This window comes from Choristoneura fumiferana, chromosome 12, assembly GCF_025370935.1.
Source record: "Choristoneura fumiferana chromosome 12, NRCan_CFum_1, whole genome shotgun sequence".
Taxonomy (NCBI): Eukaryota; Metazoa; Arthropoda; class Insecta; order Lepidoptera; family Tortricidae; genus Choristoneura; species Choristoneura fumiferana.
In genome coordinates, this window is record NC_133483.1 from 6,746,232 (window position 1) to 6,763,067 (window position 16,836).

The window sequence follows — 16,836 nt, forward strand, 5'->3', positions numbered from 1 at the left end:
ACTGCTGTGGATGCATGATTTTATGTGTATTAAAAGAGATATCGCGGATGAGAGATCATCGCGATTGTAGTCACAATCAAGTGGCTGAATAGTAAAACTAAACGAATAGCCTAAGAAATTACGAGCTAATCTGTGCTAATTTAGTGCTCTAGGACATCCCTTTGAGGGGTTTCAAGTATTTGGCTACTGAATGAGAATTAATTGAATACGAGTAGTATTTTTATTTAATTTTCAAAGTTTTAAACCATTTTTTGTTAAAGAGCGTCGATACATATCTTTTCTCTATGTTCGTTATTATTATTAAATTTAGCTTAAAACTGTGTCCATCTGCTGCGCAAAGGCCTCTTCACTTGACTTATCCAAAGCTATATTTGGCTACTCTCTCAGTTCCGCGTCCAGGTCATCCCGCCATCTTCGCCATGTAGTTATCTTCAAAAATGGTTATATCTTTGATCGCATGGACTTAAAACTTTGTTTTTATAGCCTCAACAGTTGAGCCCTAAGTAACTTAGTTTATGGTATTATTAACTAAGTTTAGGTAGGTATTAATTTTCGCTCGATAGATACTTTTATTCGTTCCAGAGAAAAAGTCTGATGGACATACAGATTCGCAGACGAACAGACCAAGGGACAACGAAGTGATCCTATAAGGACGCTGTTCTTCTTTTTGAAGAAGCATGGGCACCTAAAAAATTATAAATATTATCGTTATGGCCTTGTGGAGACTTTGTGTGCATAGGTAAGTTAGTTGTCTTACGTAGTTTAAATTAGTTTAACATATAGCTCTCGTTTAAACGAACAAACAAAACTACCTGACCTGTAAATTTACTGGTAACCCGTTACCGCTTCGCTAAATTAATTATACTGCTATAGCCAGCGTACACTAAAGTGTAATTATGAACGGTCACGACCGTCAATAGTAGGCTGATCAAAAATAACAGCCCTTGTTCAGGTTAACTTGGTATAAATAATACGAATAATGCTTCGGGTTTCACTTCAGGCACGTTTGTTTACATTCGCTAACCCCAACATTGCCTTGCCAATATCTCCATACGCACGCTGTACTGTCGCCTTAGTTTTTGTCAACTGAAATACTCATCAATTCTTTGTTTGGAGCTGGTGTGAAGGGTCCCCAGTTATCACAAAAAGTGCTTGATGGCATTTTTGTGCTGACAAATGACGATTGTATTGACGTTTTGCTTGCAACAAACGGAAGGGATGGATATGTGGCAATTCGTTAGTTTTTGTATAAAATCAAATGCCTTTGTGTTCTTTGATTCTTGGAATAAAGCCAAAATGTCGACAGTGGAAAATTAAATGACCGTTCGCGAAACTCCTGGCAGCGTTTTGGTGAAAGTAACTGGAAACTAGCACATATCGGCTTTCGTTGTCAACTTATTTAGCGGTCTTATATGAAAGCTTTAAAAAAAGTACATAATAATAACAATTTATCTAAAACTTACATTACCGCGACGAATGTTAATTTACATTTAAATTACTTTTTAGTTCTAAGTCTTTATAGTCTAATCCTGCCGTGAAGCAGCAGTGCTTGCACTGTTGTGTTTCGGCGTGGAGAGTAAGACAGCCGGTGAAATTACTGGCACTTGAGGTATCCGATCTAGGCCTCTAAGTTGGCAACGCATCTGCAATACCCCTGCTGGTGTTGCAGATGTTTATGGTCGGTGGTGATCTCTTACCATCAGGAGACCCACTTGCTTGTTTTCTATCCAGTCGTATAAAAAAAAAACCGGCAGTTTGCATGTATCGGCTGCCATGAGAATGAAGCCGTGAGTGTCGATTTCAGTTCGAAATTTTTAAATTCAACACTATCAAAATTAGTCCTACTTTTTTTATCGAACAAGCAGGCGGCCGGCAGGGAGCCAGAGAGTGACATAAGCTACTTTTTATCCCGGAAAAATGCACTGTTCCCGAGGGAGCAGCGCACGATAACCGAATTCCACGCGGGCGAAGCCGTGGGCAAAAGCTAGTTCTAACATAGGTCGGGAAACAAACTGTCGGGAATATAAAATAATAGTATATTTTATTATTTTTACTTACTTTCATTGACTTTTCAATGTTGGTGAATCAATGGAGGTACTTGGCTATAATAAAATATACAAGGAACAATAAAGTCACAAAAGTGATCGAGGTGGGTTTTTTATTTACAGCAAATAAAAGCCCAACGTAATTTCCGCTCAAGTCAAAGAACAGCGTCGAACATTTATTTTCGAAACTAGTGTGATCTGACTGTCACCCCAACAAAATTTACCTTTTTGATTTAATCTGGGAGCATTGCGACATTAGCTATAAAAAAGAACCGATTTCAGTAACGTCTTGTTTTTTCGGAAAGCATAGAGAAGCGGAAAGCTTTTTTCCTCTTTGCTTTGTACATTTAGATATAAAAACAAAAAAATAAAATAAGGAAAGAGATTTCGAGCGTCATTTAAAAAAAGTTATCTACACCCATATAGTAAATCCTCTATTATGCATTCCAATGCGTTCAAAAACCATAGATAATGACCAGCATTACGATATTTGATTCTATTATGAACACGGCTGTATCGTAATGAGATTTCATACATAATTACAGCACCGGGGCATGCCGCGCCGCCCGCACGAGCAGCAGCAGGTCGTCGCGCGCGCAGCGGGCGCAGCTCGCGGGGCAGACATACGTACCTACCTAATTAAAGTTAATGCAGGTCATTCTCAATGGTTGTTGAACGCATGATAGAGGATTTAATATATGGATGTAGATAAAATATTGTATGCAACTGTACGTAATTAGGCCTTAAAACACTCGTGACCCTATTATGAAACTCGGCTACGCCATTACGATACAGTTGCATAAATAACTATAATAATGAAATAAATCCTGCAGCAAAGTATTTCTTACTAATATTTTATGAATATTTGTTCAGTGGAAATTAAATAATTACACCAGCTAATAAAGCAGGAAACACGTTTTCCGCTTTAATGCCATTTGCCAGGATCGTAACGTAATATCTGTTAATTCTCAAATAGAATACTCAAAGGGACCGTTGGCGGTAAACGGAACTTATTATATCGAAACCAAATAATACCTACAGGCGGCGAGCGGCCGCTATTACTAAAGTATTAATATTGGACGCAAGGAGCCTGGAATATTAGATGACTGTGCAATTGTAGAAGCAATAGAGACGCCACAAGGTGCAAAGATAATGGCCGGACCACAAATTATCTGAGCCGGTCTTAGGTCGCAACCGCTGGCTCCGGAAACCGAAATTGCGTCTGAAAAACAACAGCTCTGCCTCACATCACAAAGCCACTAATGTCTATTAATGTAATTAAAACAGTCGTAATATAGGTAAGGTACTACTTACGTTCTCAGTGTTAAATAAATCAAAGAATGTGCTGTTATAAATAGAAATAGCCTTTTCACGATATCACACCGAGTATTTCATTTAGCTTAAGGTAATGGTATGAATTACTTTTCTAATTTATTATTCCTTCAAAAGGCTTCAGGATCTTTTCCCTTTTGGCATTGTTTAAGTGCGTCTAAGTTTTCTTTCAACATTTTACTCCTGTTACGTACTTAGCATAGTTACCAACTGAACAATTTCCCCTTGATAATTGGATGTTAAAAATTTACGGATTTCAGCTGCCGTTAAGTTCAAGCTACTTAAATGTTTCTAAAGCGCTTTCCCTTAATTCAACTTTGTAAAGGGCGAGATTAGTTAATTTTAAACAGATGTGCATGTGGTTTTAGGGCCCACGGTATTTCAAATTTAGGGGATCCCTTAGACACCCATAATTTTATTGTTTCGATTTTCGATAGTCAGAACTTGGTACCCATATTATTTTTGGTCATAATAATCAATAGTCATAATCGTTGTTAGGTATAACGCGAAATAAATATAATGAATAAGTAGAATAATGTTACATGCCATACAAGACAAAAGTCATAAAATTGATCAGCATAATATCAAAAGGCATACCGTTTATTTTTCATAAATATTGTAGATCATATTTTTATATTTACTATTATTATTATTCATACCATTTTATTTTCTAATGTTTTAAAGGAATAATTTTAAAATTCAGAAATAATACATGTCATACATTAAAACATTAGCAAGTTAGAACTGTGACTCCTTTAAAAAGGGACCAGTTGACAAAAAAGCAGGTTAGGTTAGATTAGGCCTGCGAACCTTAGGTACAAAAAAACAGTTGCCAGAAAAGTAGGTTAGGGTTGGTTAGAACTGTGACCCCTTACAAAAATACCAGTAGCTGACAGAAATGCGTTATGTCAAATAATAATATTCCTTTTGAATTTCAACCTTTCAGTGCATGACTATAACAATAACGGTATGAAATTCAATAGTTCTGACTAATAAGCGTTATGTCAAATAATAATATTCCTTTTGAATTTCTACCTATTGATACAATCACCTCATTAAATGTTATGACCAATAACGGTATGAAATTCAATAATTATGACTAATGAAAGGGGGCGAATGAAAGTCCTGACTTTTGAAATTATGACCAAAGATAATAGGACGAGCAACGATTATGACAAACAACGGTATGGATAAACCAAATCGAAAGTTTAACGTTATGGGAGTCAATATAGACCCCAAATTTAGTGCTGCTTCGGCTTCGGTCCCTAAAGTAATAACTCGTCGTTCTGTAACTAAGTAATTTTTAAGTAAAATAATAAAACGTTGATGTTGGTATATTCTCTATTCTTACAGATAGTAAAAAACTACCTATAATAATGAATTTATATGTAACAAGGAACTGTTATTGCATTTTCTGCAACTCAGTCACACCTAAATAATGTAACCTAACTTAACTAATTATACGAAAAATATTCCAAGCAGATTGATCAAAAAAAATCTCGTATCCTTCGAAAAATGAACAAGAAAAACTATTTCAAATAAATAAATCTGAACCGCTTATATAAAATAGTTATAATTTGAATTGAAGTAACAATAGAGATCATCTGTAGCCAATTTATTGGTACTCGTAGTGAGCTGCAGAGAAAAGTAGCTCCCTAGTCACTAGGGCCTAGTGCGGTCGTGCTCGTTACGAGGGATTACATGTGAAAATGAAATAAAAATTATAACAAAGCAGAAATTGGTTTTAGTTCCAGGCTAAGGGACCTCCGCATACTTGTCACGCTTCGGACTTCGGGCGCTTCTTTTTCCTATCCTCGCTCCGCTGAGCTGTTTCCACTAGAGCTGTGCTGTGGGAGGATAGGTAAATGAAGCTTTTCTATCGGTTCATGAACCATATTCCTCCAACACATCCTGGCACATTAGGTGAAAACCCAGCCTTAATTGCTTATTTCAATTTTAAATTGTAAAAATAACCCTCTTTTTGGGCTGCATTTAGTTACTTAAAAAAAAATTTAGTCTTATATGTCCAATGAGTAAAATGAAATTTGAAAATAAAATGTAGCTCGCCTGCACTTACAGCGGGGTTTTTTTTTCTACTAAACTCATTGTGGGGTATCTTTGAATAGGGATTTTAAAATAAATGTAAGTTGGCTTGGAACATTTTTGGCTTTAGAGATCTGTTTGGAAAATATAAAGCTTGAAATTTCGAATGTTTGTTAGAATTAATCCCCAAGAGTATCTCCCCCTTCACAAGATGAACCATTACTTGATAAACCTTTAAAAAAAACAAGAAAAACTAAACTATAAATAAATATCAAATAAATATCATGGGGCAAAGCTTGTATTATGGATACTAGGCAACGGATAAACATACTTATATAGATAAATACATACTTAAATACATATTAAACATCCAAGACCCGAGAACAAGCATTCGTGTTATTCACACAAATATCTGCCCCGGCTGGGATTCGCACCCAGGACCTCAAGCTTCGTAGTCAGGTTCACTTAGCCATCCGGTCGTGTCACCTAGTAGACTTTACAAGTTAACGAGTAATAGTCAACTAAAACTTAATATCGTACATTAGTACGGAACTCTAAACTGCGCGTGGCCCTACACGCAATTAGCCGTTTTTAGGGTTCCGGAGCCAAAATGGCAAAAACGGAACCCTTATAGTTTCTCCCTGTCTGTCTGTCTGTCTGTCCGTCCGCAGCTTTTCTCAGGGACTATCAATGCTAGTAAGCTGTAATTTTGCACGGATATATATGTAAACTATGCCGACAAAATGGTATAATAAAAAATTAAAAATAAAAAAATTAAGTTACCTCCCATAGACGTAAAGTGGGGGTGATTTTTTTTCTTAGCCAACCCTATAAAGTTGGGTATGGTTGGTTTGGTCTTTTAAAATCATTAGGGAGTTCCTAAAACGGTTTTTCGATTCAGTGATTTGTTTGCAAAATATTCAACTTTAAAGTGCAAATTTTCATTAAAATAGAGCGTCCCCCCCTCCTCTAAAATCTAAACCGGAAGGTGGAAAAATTTGAAAAAAATCAGAATGGTAGTAAGTATATCAAACTTTCAAGGAAAACTATAAGGGCTAAGTTTAAGAGTAAATAGCAGACTAAGGTATAAAATATACCTAAACTTGGAAGATTCCGTATACTTATAATACGAAGTCCTTAGAAAAATATTCCCTTTTTTTCGTAATGGCAACGGAACCCTATTTTGGGCGTGTCCGACACGCTTTTGGCCGGTTTTTTTTTATTCGAGTCGTGCTAAATAATTATCGGAATTCCATGAATCATTCCAAGACATCTAACTTATAAAGGCTCTATACTGCCATATACGAGTATGGCTTAATACGGCAAAGTAACGACTTGTATTAATTGTACGGTGTTCCGTAAGTTATATTCAACGTCATCAAGATTATGTCACAAAAGTTTTTAAGTAAAGAATAGCTTACCAACGACTTCAAGAGGTGCTGAGCGTATTTCTGTGTGGAAAGTGGGTGCGTCGGCGGAGACCTCGCAGCGGAATCGACCCGCCATTGCTGGCGTAGCCTGCTGGAGCACTACGCGTCGAGCTCCGGATCTGGATATCTGTCAAAGGAAAACTTTCTAAAGCTTCGTTCACGTATGCTTTCCATTAAATTTTAAAAAAATACTGTTGGCCCGGCCATGACTACCCGGCGATGTAGCGAGCGTCTTCCCTGTCCATTACCTGTGCTTCCAGGTGGACGGCAAGCGTCTCGGTCCCACAATGAACAGAAAAAATGCTCGCTGCGCTGCCAGTGGTATACGTACCTATGATATGGTAGCTGGACCGTACCTATGATAGATTGAGAAGAGAAGGCAGCGTGTGCTTTATAGGTTACATATTTGAATATCGAAAATTAAAATACTTACGGTTAAAATGTCGATGTTCAAAATATCGAAAATTAAAATAACGAAAGTTTATTTTATATTGTCGAATGGTAAGATAACCCACGTCTAATTATCTACAAAAGTGACATCGAAAGATATAAATATCGAAGTACAAAGTATCGAAGTACCCACAGAGTATAGAATATCCTATGTGTGAACTATCACGTGACAGGGTGCTCCAATTCCGCCCAGTTGAGGCTACTCACGCCTTGACGCAATACTAACCTAATCTAACTTATTGAACATTATAGACATTTCAGTAAAATAATGAATTACCAAAAATATTTGGTTCCGTTAGGTTAGAACTGTGACCACAACAACGCACAAGATGAGCGAGCGAAGCGAGCGTGCGGCAGCAGCGGCCGGCGAGTGATAAAAATGACTAGGTGATGTAAAATAAATGTTATTAAGAGAAAGGAGCAATGAATAAAGCAGATTTGTATGTACGATATTTTAATTTTCGACATTCAAATAGGTATGTTAAATTATAACTTAGATGGTTATCGTCATTTTTACTCATTCGATATTTTAATCAATTAACATTTCAATTCAACATTTTAACCATAGGTATAACAACTTTCGATATTGTGATACAATGATGGTATTTTGAACATTCAAATATGTAACCGCTTTACTTTGAGATAAATACTCAAAGCCGCTTTATCATCTAAGTCATCTGCCAGAATAGAACGCAGACTATGACCGCCCTGGTCATGGTGCCCTAATTTGCATTTTGTGTGACGATATTTTGAAAAGAAACAAGAAATTTTGACTTTGACTGCGATTGAAATTAAAATAGTTTACAAAAATTGGTATAATTATAGCTGTTTATTTTTGCAACGAAAAAGGGCTATTTATTACAAGCACTTGTTTGTTCTGTAGGCAGACATCTTAAAATACTTACGACCCACTCTGGGAGAATTTTCGACCTACTCGTTCGCTAATTGCTAGAATTACAAATGTAATTTTCCTTAAAGCTTGATAAAACGTATATGAATGACGCTCGTTGTGTGGTAAGGGGGTGGCTGTGTGGGACGCTACACGTGTAATCAGAATGTAGGTACATACACATCAATTTAAACAGAGGGCTACCGCACAACCCCTTCCATTCTGTCAACTTCCGCTTACTCTCATGCATTTTCTTAGTTTGTTTAATCCTTCAACTGCCCGCAAGAAAATACTAAGAATTTTATGCTTCAGTGTAATTCTACTAATATTATAAATGCGAAAGTTTGTGAGTGAGTGAGTATGTTTGTTACTCTGGCTCTGGCTCTGGCTGGACGGATTTGGATAAAATTTGGTATGTAGATAACTGGGCATCTGAAATAAAACGTAGGCTACTTTTTTATCCCGATATTACCACGGGATAGAGATAAAATCTCGAAATAACAACCGCTGAGATTAGAGTAATTAAATTTGGGATAGTGTTTCTAATGCACCACGACGTAATTTTCGGGAATTCCCACAGGAATTTTGTAAAATCCCAGAATCTTAATTCAACCGCTATGTACCTAATGATTTACTCGTGCGAAGTGATAAATATTTGAACTAAATAACTTGCATGCTTTCTTGCATTATTGCTTGCACCTTTGGGAGTATGTTTGCTTGATCTGTTGTTTGCATGCTTGCTTGTATGTTGGCTTGCAAGCTTACTTGCTTCTTTGAAATGTTTATGGTTGCATGCTTGCCTAGATGCTTGCTTAGATGCTTGCTTGCATGCTTGCATGCTTGCTTGCATGCTTATTGCATGATTGCTTGCATGCTTGAATGCAGTGTTGAATGCATGCTTGCTTGCACAATTTCTTGCATAATTACATGCTCACTTGCATGCTTGCTTAATTGCTTGCTTTTTTGAAATGTTTATGGTTCACGCGAGCCAAGTTGCGGGTAAAAGCTAGTAGCTTCATAATTCATAAGTGGTAAGTACCAAGTAAGAAAGAATTTGAGAACAATATTAAGAAACATTTATCAATTTCGGGGTCTGCATAATGAAATGTGTTAAAAATGCGTAAATTATGTACAAGGTTTTAATCCCGGCGTTTGTCTTCGCATCACAAATCAATTAAACATACTCGTTTCAAAAGCAATCCTGCCCGAACGGTACCTATTCTGTCGCAAATTGCTGTGATGAGTTCACTTTGCGTATTATTTTTAATGCGTATTAGAATATAATAGCTTGTTTTTGCTGGACTACTGTGGAATTAGACAGAGATAAAAATAATAATGGAACTAAGTACATATTATTTTGATTTTAATTACTCCTTGTTAATTAAATGCCATCCTTGGCACATACATTATACTATCTATTTATTATCAAAACATTTCACGCATTATTTATTTATCACAAAATGCTAAATTGTTAGACTAGTTACAGTTTCCAATAAACACATTACAAATACACCAGAAACTGGCAAACTGGCAAATATAATTTCCAATAGGAAGACAGCTTTAACCTAATACATAAACAGAGCGGGTGTGACGTAACGTTATTTACGCGCACAGAGTGACATCCCGAATGCTCCCAAGCCACTTTAAGTGGAACGCAAACTCCGACTTTTCGTATACCTATATTATTATTTGTCGGACGAATTATTTTCATCAGAAGGGTTCTAAAAACACAAAAACTTAATTCATGAAGTAAGCTCGCTTCACGCTTTAATTAATGGGTCTCTGTTCGCTCGGCTTTTTTGATTAATCGCTTCTCCTCTAACTTTTTTGTTCTTATAGTTAGATAAAGACTTAGGCTGAAGATACTGATTTGTAATGTTGAGCCTACGATTTATATTAAGGATGTAAGTTCCTATTACTCAAACACGACTTATTTAATTTCAAAGTATATATTATGGGGCCTTAATCAAGGTTAAATTATGTACGACATTTATAGCCACATTGGGTATTATCAGTGACATATGGAAGGGTTTTGACCGGGCACTACGCTGTAAAAAATTACTGGATACAGATCATGAATTCTAAAAACAATGTGCTTAGCGCGTTTATCGGGCTCGTTGTAAAAATCGTACCCGTACGTGCTTTGAATAAAGACCTTTGAGTTGTGCATGTCGTTGTATTATAGAATTCAGCTGAGACTTTTCGGCTGACACAAGCTGTTGACTTACGCCTTACTTACGCCCTTTTTTTGCTAAATAAATTGTACTGCGGAAAAAATATCCTAGGGTTCAATAGCAGGACCTCAGCAGGCTTCACTAATGCGTACAAAAACACGTTACGGCTGACACGAAATGATGTACCGCCTGTGTTTTGTTTAAGCTCGGAGTATACCTACTTTTAGGCTCACGTAACAGTACGTGATGAGTTAAGACATGGACGCAATTTGACAAGAGTAGGTACTATCTCCAGGAAATTAATGTTTGCGTATAAAATTGGTGGTTGCACATCAAAACCTTATCTTTGAAATTGCTCACTTTGTACCTACGAGTATACCGATGTTTAATATTTTGAGATTAAAACCGCGTTACAAAGTAAAATCGTTGCAGGTAACAAAGTAGTTTTCACAGAGTTCGTAAATAGTTATATTTACATGAAAATTAAATGTAACGAACGACGTCATGTTCCACAAACAGTGTGTGTTTTGTCATTTAAGTATACGTACCTTACATAAGTATCTATATACTTTTCTATTCAACTAGTATGAAAAAGTAGATACCTACATAAGTTAGGGAACCGACCATACACTTAAATATTATATGCACAAAAAGTACCCAATGAAAAAAGCTTCCGAGTTAAATAATTAGAAATTGCAATTGATTTATAATGTTATCGGAACTAAAACGTAGACTACCTAGTGACAATTTGACTTGTGCTCAAATCTGAATAATACAATTTAGCACAATAAGGTGGTAGACGATTCATGCTAATTACATTTACGTGTTCTGAAAAGAAACTTGTTTATTGCCAACGTGATATAAATCAGTGATTACAGTGATATGGAACCCATTATAAGGAAATAACAAGGTCTGTACAAGTATAATTTGTAACTTTCATTGCACTGAGCTGAGCATGACTTTACAATCTGGTACTAATTCTATTTGAAACACATTGAAAAAAAAAGATTTGAGAGAAGAGCAACAAAAAAAAATGTTAACATAACTTGAGTGACTAGAAAACTACGGCCTACCTACTAGTAGCTAAAAGTTAGGTGATGGCTTACAAAATCAGTTTTGCAATATTAGCATTATTTTGGTACTTACTTAACCTAATTAGTAAATTTTGGCTAAACATCATGTAGCCTAACAAGTTCAGCTATCCTTTTTTTCAGTGCATAATATGTTATTTCTTTTAAAACGTGCTTAAATTAGATATGAAATATGAATGCATGCATACATACAGATAAGAATATAATAACGGAATCTTTCAAATTGATTTTCACCCACTTTTTGTTATTTTATTGAAATTCGCCAATTACGGTAAACCTGACGGCAATGTAATCTAACTAATACTTTTAAACGAGCAGTTTTTGTATACTATTCAGGATTTAGTTCAAGACCATTTTGTAGAACCCTATACGCAAAGTGTCATCTGAATCTGATAAACAGAAACACAAAAAGTAAAAAATTAGTTTGTTACCTTTCCCAATTTTAAATAAGTATTTGCTAAATAAATCGAATATAAGCTTGTTTTCCTGACTGCACTTGCATTGTCATCCAACTTACTTACAGAATAATTGATGTACCTACCAAACTTCAAATCAATCCCTTCTCTGGAAATGTGTCAGGCTTTCATTAAATTAATTAAAAAAGTGTTTCAAGATAAGTAAGTAAGGCTATAATCTATACAAATTTTGCAGGTGGTAGGACCTTGTGCAAGGTCCGCCCGGATTGCTACCACCATCTTGCTCGCTAATCCTGCCGTGAAGCAGCAGTGCTTGCACTGTTGTGTTTCGGCGTGGAGAGTAAGACAGCCGGTGAAATTACTGGCACTTGAGGTATCCCATCTTAGGCCTCTAGGTTGGCAACGCATCTGCAATCCCCCTGGTGTTGCAGGTGTCTATGGGCAGTGGTGATCTCTTACCATCAGGAGACCCACTTGCTCGTTTGCCATCCAGTCGATATTTCGGGAATCTCGGAAACGGCTCCAACGATTTCGATGAAATTTGGTATGTGGGGGTTTTCGGGAAAGCGTTTATTATTGAGTTTTAGCTCGAGCAAAGCTCGGTCACCCAGGTACTAATATATTAAGTACCATCGAGCTGATGTGATAATGGGCTCGGAAGCTAGACGTTGTAGCTTCAAGAGAGACTAATGTACCTAACCTAGCCTTGTTTGACCTTGTTCTATTCTAACAATAAAATATAGGTATTTTGACTACGGGGGGTACCCAGAGTCTGATTATGGAGCAGTCACAGTCAGGCAGGCACTGGAACTCCAAGACAGAACGATGTAACCTAACAGTGTTTGAGCTTTTTAGAAGTATTTGGGATGTATAGCAGTTACCATTAAATAAAACGTGTTTTTTTTTTTTAATTAGGTACCTACTTACACTTATTATGATATGTTACATGAAACATAATATAATTCATATATTAGGTACCTTTCTTTACAGAAATTATAATTTTATAATTCTTTTAGTACTTTCCATAAAATAATTCTAAAAAAAGATGGCTTTTCACACTGTAGGTACATTTTCACGATGCTGAGTGAAAATCCGTTAATTCCCACAAATCCGCCTATACAATAGTCAATAGACCTATAAACACAAACACACCACGCCGTATGCATGCACATGCACGCACAAAGTAGTTGAGCAACGCACACGGCCACGAGGTACCTAAGGCGTAGTTTTACCCGAACTCGTTTGTTGTTCGCAGAATTCTGTCTTTAATTCTTATTAGGTCTGAGCTCGCGCAACAGGAATTATAGAAAACATTTCTCAAATGACACCGCTTTTTACATTCTGGCACATTCTGGCACATTCTGGCCTTACGTAGTCTCGTTTAATAATAACCTCGTATAAGCGATACAGAATTGGATAAAACGAACGATGCCATTTAATGTGTACCTACTTGTGGTTACGAAATATACGTAGGATTTCGATTTCGCATTTTTCTATTAGTAAGTGTTAAGTAAAATAAAATACGATCAATTATTATTCCATTAATTTAGTGTAGGTAGGTACACAGGTATTTTATACTTTACAAAATAAATTTCAAGGAATGCGCCAGCATTAAGTACCTACGTTAAGCAATTACTCCTTATCCTTTTAATGTTATAAATGCGAATGAGAGTATTGTAAGTATATTTATATGTGGCTCATATATATCGTCATAAAGTAATCAACCGAGCGTGATCAAATTTGGAATGGACATAGTTTGAGAAGCTGACAAGAACATAGCATAGTCTTTATCCCGTAAGATTGTGTAGTTCCCGTGAGCGTGCGATAAACGATAGTTTTATCCTAGAAAACGGTTTAGCTCCCGCGGCAAGATGAACGTATTATCCGCAGACGAAGTCGCAGGCAACAGCTAGTTATTATTATACATTTATGCAGTCAACAGTTAAATAAAACCTTTTTGCCACAAAAAAGCTGACAGTATATTGTTATGAACCTCCCTCCGCAAAGTAACAACAAAATAAATAAAAATTATAAAAAAACAAATGCCACTAGACAAGTTAATAACATTTTAAATCGCGTATTAAATTTTATTTAGATTGCATCACGCATTGCCTTTTGATGAATTACACGTAAAAATTAAAATGAATTTAATCACCGGAGCCACCTAATTAGTCAGGCACATCATTTAACTAAAATGCATTAATTTCAAGCATCACGAAACACTAATTACTAAAATTAGCTTTCTAACTTAATCACTTAAGAACAAAACTACTTTTAATGGTTAAAGTTCTCACTAATCCGTATATTTCAGTTGAAGCCAAATGTATGCATTGAATACACCAAGAGCAACATTAACTTTTATCTCGGCGTCATCTCGTATTACCCTCTATGTGGTATTTGCATATAGAATAGGCAGATAGGCAGACAACTGCTTCAGATTCTTGATAAAGCGATTGCTTTATGTTAAGAAGACAGGGAAAAGGCCGATAGAGGCGTGATAATAAGCGGTCACTGCTAAATTCCCTATAAATTGGCACGTACGTTTCGTTGATTCCGTAGATTTATGTACAAAGAGCAAACGATACCGAAGAAGGGTTTATGGCTTTATTTATTGATGTTGATGCCATAGCTCAAAGTATCTTGAAACTACATACCTGCATCGCAACATACTCGTACATAGCCCTAATAGAACTTTTTTGCCTTTCTAAATTAATAGGAACATGAACCAACTATTTATCCCATACAAGATCTAACTAGGATTAACTGGGTAAGTATTGTCTTAATCCGATACTACTGCACAAAAGCCGGAGGTAGCGATTACTAAACCCTAGAGGTACGAGTACTAATACGGAACCCCTATCGGTTTTATCTGATTCACATTGTCATGATGATTGGTTTTTTTTATTGGAGTCTTTTTGTATTTTTTTTATTTCAACTCCAAAGTGCTGCTGCTGAAGTAGCAAAGTACAAATAAGCAACCTGAGATATGTATGCATAGGAAAAACTCGTGTCTACATTCTTGTCCAGCAGTGGTGTAGGGGTTATAGCACGCAGCACGGATTGCTGAGGACCTGGGTTCGATTCACAGTGCTGGTTTCTTTTTCTGGTTTTTCTGTGCTTCCATGTCTCAGTTTTCGATCTGATTCACATGTTTTTTTTTAGGTTTTAATAATGATTGACATGTTGATTAAATCGCCCGCTACACGATAGCTACGTATATCACGTTTCAATTAAATCGTTACAAATTGCTTGATCGGTTGATTGATTGGTTTTCCGAACAAATTAGAGACTCCAAAAATCTTATTTAAATAAATCTTGTTTATTTTTTGGTTTCAAGCAGAAACGGGGTGTATCGCTTGGTGAGACATTAGTAGGCTCAAAGTGACAATAATGAAACAGATATTTAGGTACTAGAAATACAAAATATGTCGTATGCTGATGTCTCAACGCTAATATTTATTTTCGTGAAACAAAGCTGAAGCAGGATCCTTTGAATGAAAGTATTTTTTGTGATAGTGTGTGCAGTACGTGACTAAAGACGCATACCGTTCCTTTTGCTGAGCAGTGGCGGGAAGGCAAAAAGAAACGCAAAAGGCATGCACTGTAGTATGTCGGATACAGAAAGCTCATCGTCTAAATCACAAGCCATATGATTATATTAATTTTTAATACATGTTGTCCTTGTGCAAATGATAAGGAAAAGACACGGCTGAAATTTAAATTTAAATCTTATCTTATTGTGGCGTCAAAATGTTTTACAGCGAGTAAATTCTTGGAGCGTTGTAACTTTTGACATTCAAGAATTGTTAAAGAACGTTTGAAGATATTAATTAAGTATGTATTTGTTCCTGTAATGACGGTGAAAATAATCAGCTTAACCATCCTGTATTATGAGCAGCAAAATGAGGAAGAAATTTATTTATTTAAGTATTTATTTAATTACAACCATGGTATTATAATCTGAACCATGGTATTTTATTCATAAGCGAGGACAATGCTGTTAAAAATTTTCAATTTCATGTCAGGCCACGTTCAGTGTAGGGTTTCGTACCAATATGCAGCAAATATTTAATAATATTTTTTTATCTACCGGGTGGGCCCTGTAACAGGAGCAAAAAAATAAAACCCAGGTTCTGCTACTCAAATATAACTACTTTAGTTCTGCAACTTTCAAAAATTAAGTAATTTTATCATTATGTTCATTCCAAACAAATTAAATGGTATTTTCAATGTACGGCATCCAATAGCCTAAATGACATCACCTGTCACGTAACAATATTACGGATTTCGCTATACATTGCTTGTCCAATTAAGCTTTAAATTGTAATAAAAATCATAATACAAGTTATTTTCAAAAGTTGTAGAAATAAATTAGCTCAAGATGAAGAGTGGAAGCTGTGGTTTAATTTTTTGTTTCTGTTGCAGGGCCCACCATGTATATTAATTACTCTTTAACTTAAAAAGCCTAGATAGTTATCATTTTAAATTTGTTCTATGTAACAATTAGTAATTTAATATGTAGATTTTTCCAGCTAGCGGTTTAGCTTGTAGATGGGCAAATGGATTTATAAATCGAAAAATGGTCGGTGCTGGCAGACGGATGGACATGACGAAACTATAAGGGTTCCTTATAGTCCTCTAAAAGTTCCATGAAAAACTCTAAAAACTTCTATTTAAAATATAACAATACTCATTGCACCCTCTTCTAAAAAATGAGATTTGTCACGCACGATATAAGTACCTAGGGTTGCCAACTTTTTTTACAATAAATAAAGTATATTTACGTCTGAGAAGGGAAATAAACAGTATTTTAGAAAAATGAACAGTAATATCTTCTTTTCATGTTTTAAAGACACATTTTTGGGTGCTTCTCGCACAAGTTATCAATTTAGTTTCATTTTTAAAAGCCTCACAGACCTCGTCAAAATCAAAACTAAAATTAAGATAAATAAGGAAGTAAATTTTT

At 35.8% G+C, this 16,836-nt stretch overlaps 1 protein-coding gene across 3 annotated transcripts in view; it reads right to left on the reverse strand.

The window, feature by feature from the left end:
- LOC141433202 (uncharacterized) overlaps positions 1–16,836 on the reverse strand; it is a 213,920-nt gene that overhangs the window by 12,024 nt on the left and 185,060 nt on the right. For all 3 annotated transcript variants that reach the window (XM_074095131.1, XM_074095130.1, XM_074095129.1), the window contains exon 4: positions 6,842–6,977. In XM_074095131.1, coding sequence (XP_073951232.1) covers positions 6,842–6,977 — 136 coding nt within the window. The remainder of the gene's footprint in view (positions 1–6,841; positions 6,978–16,836) is intronic.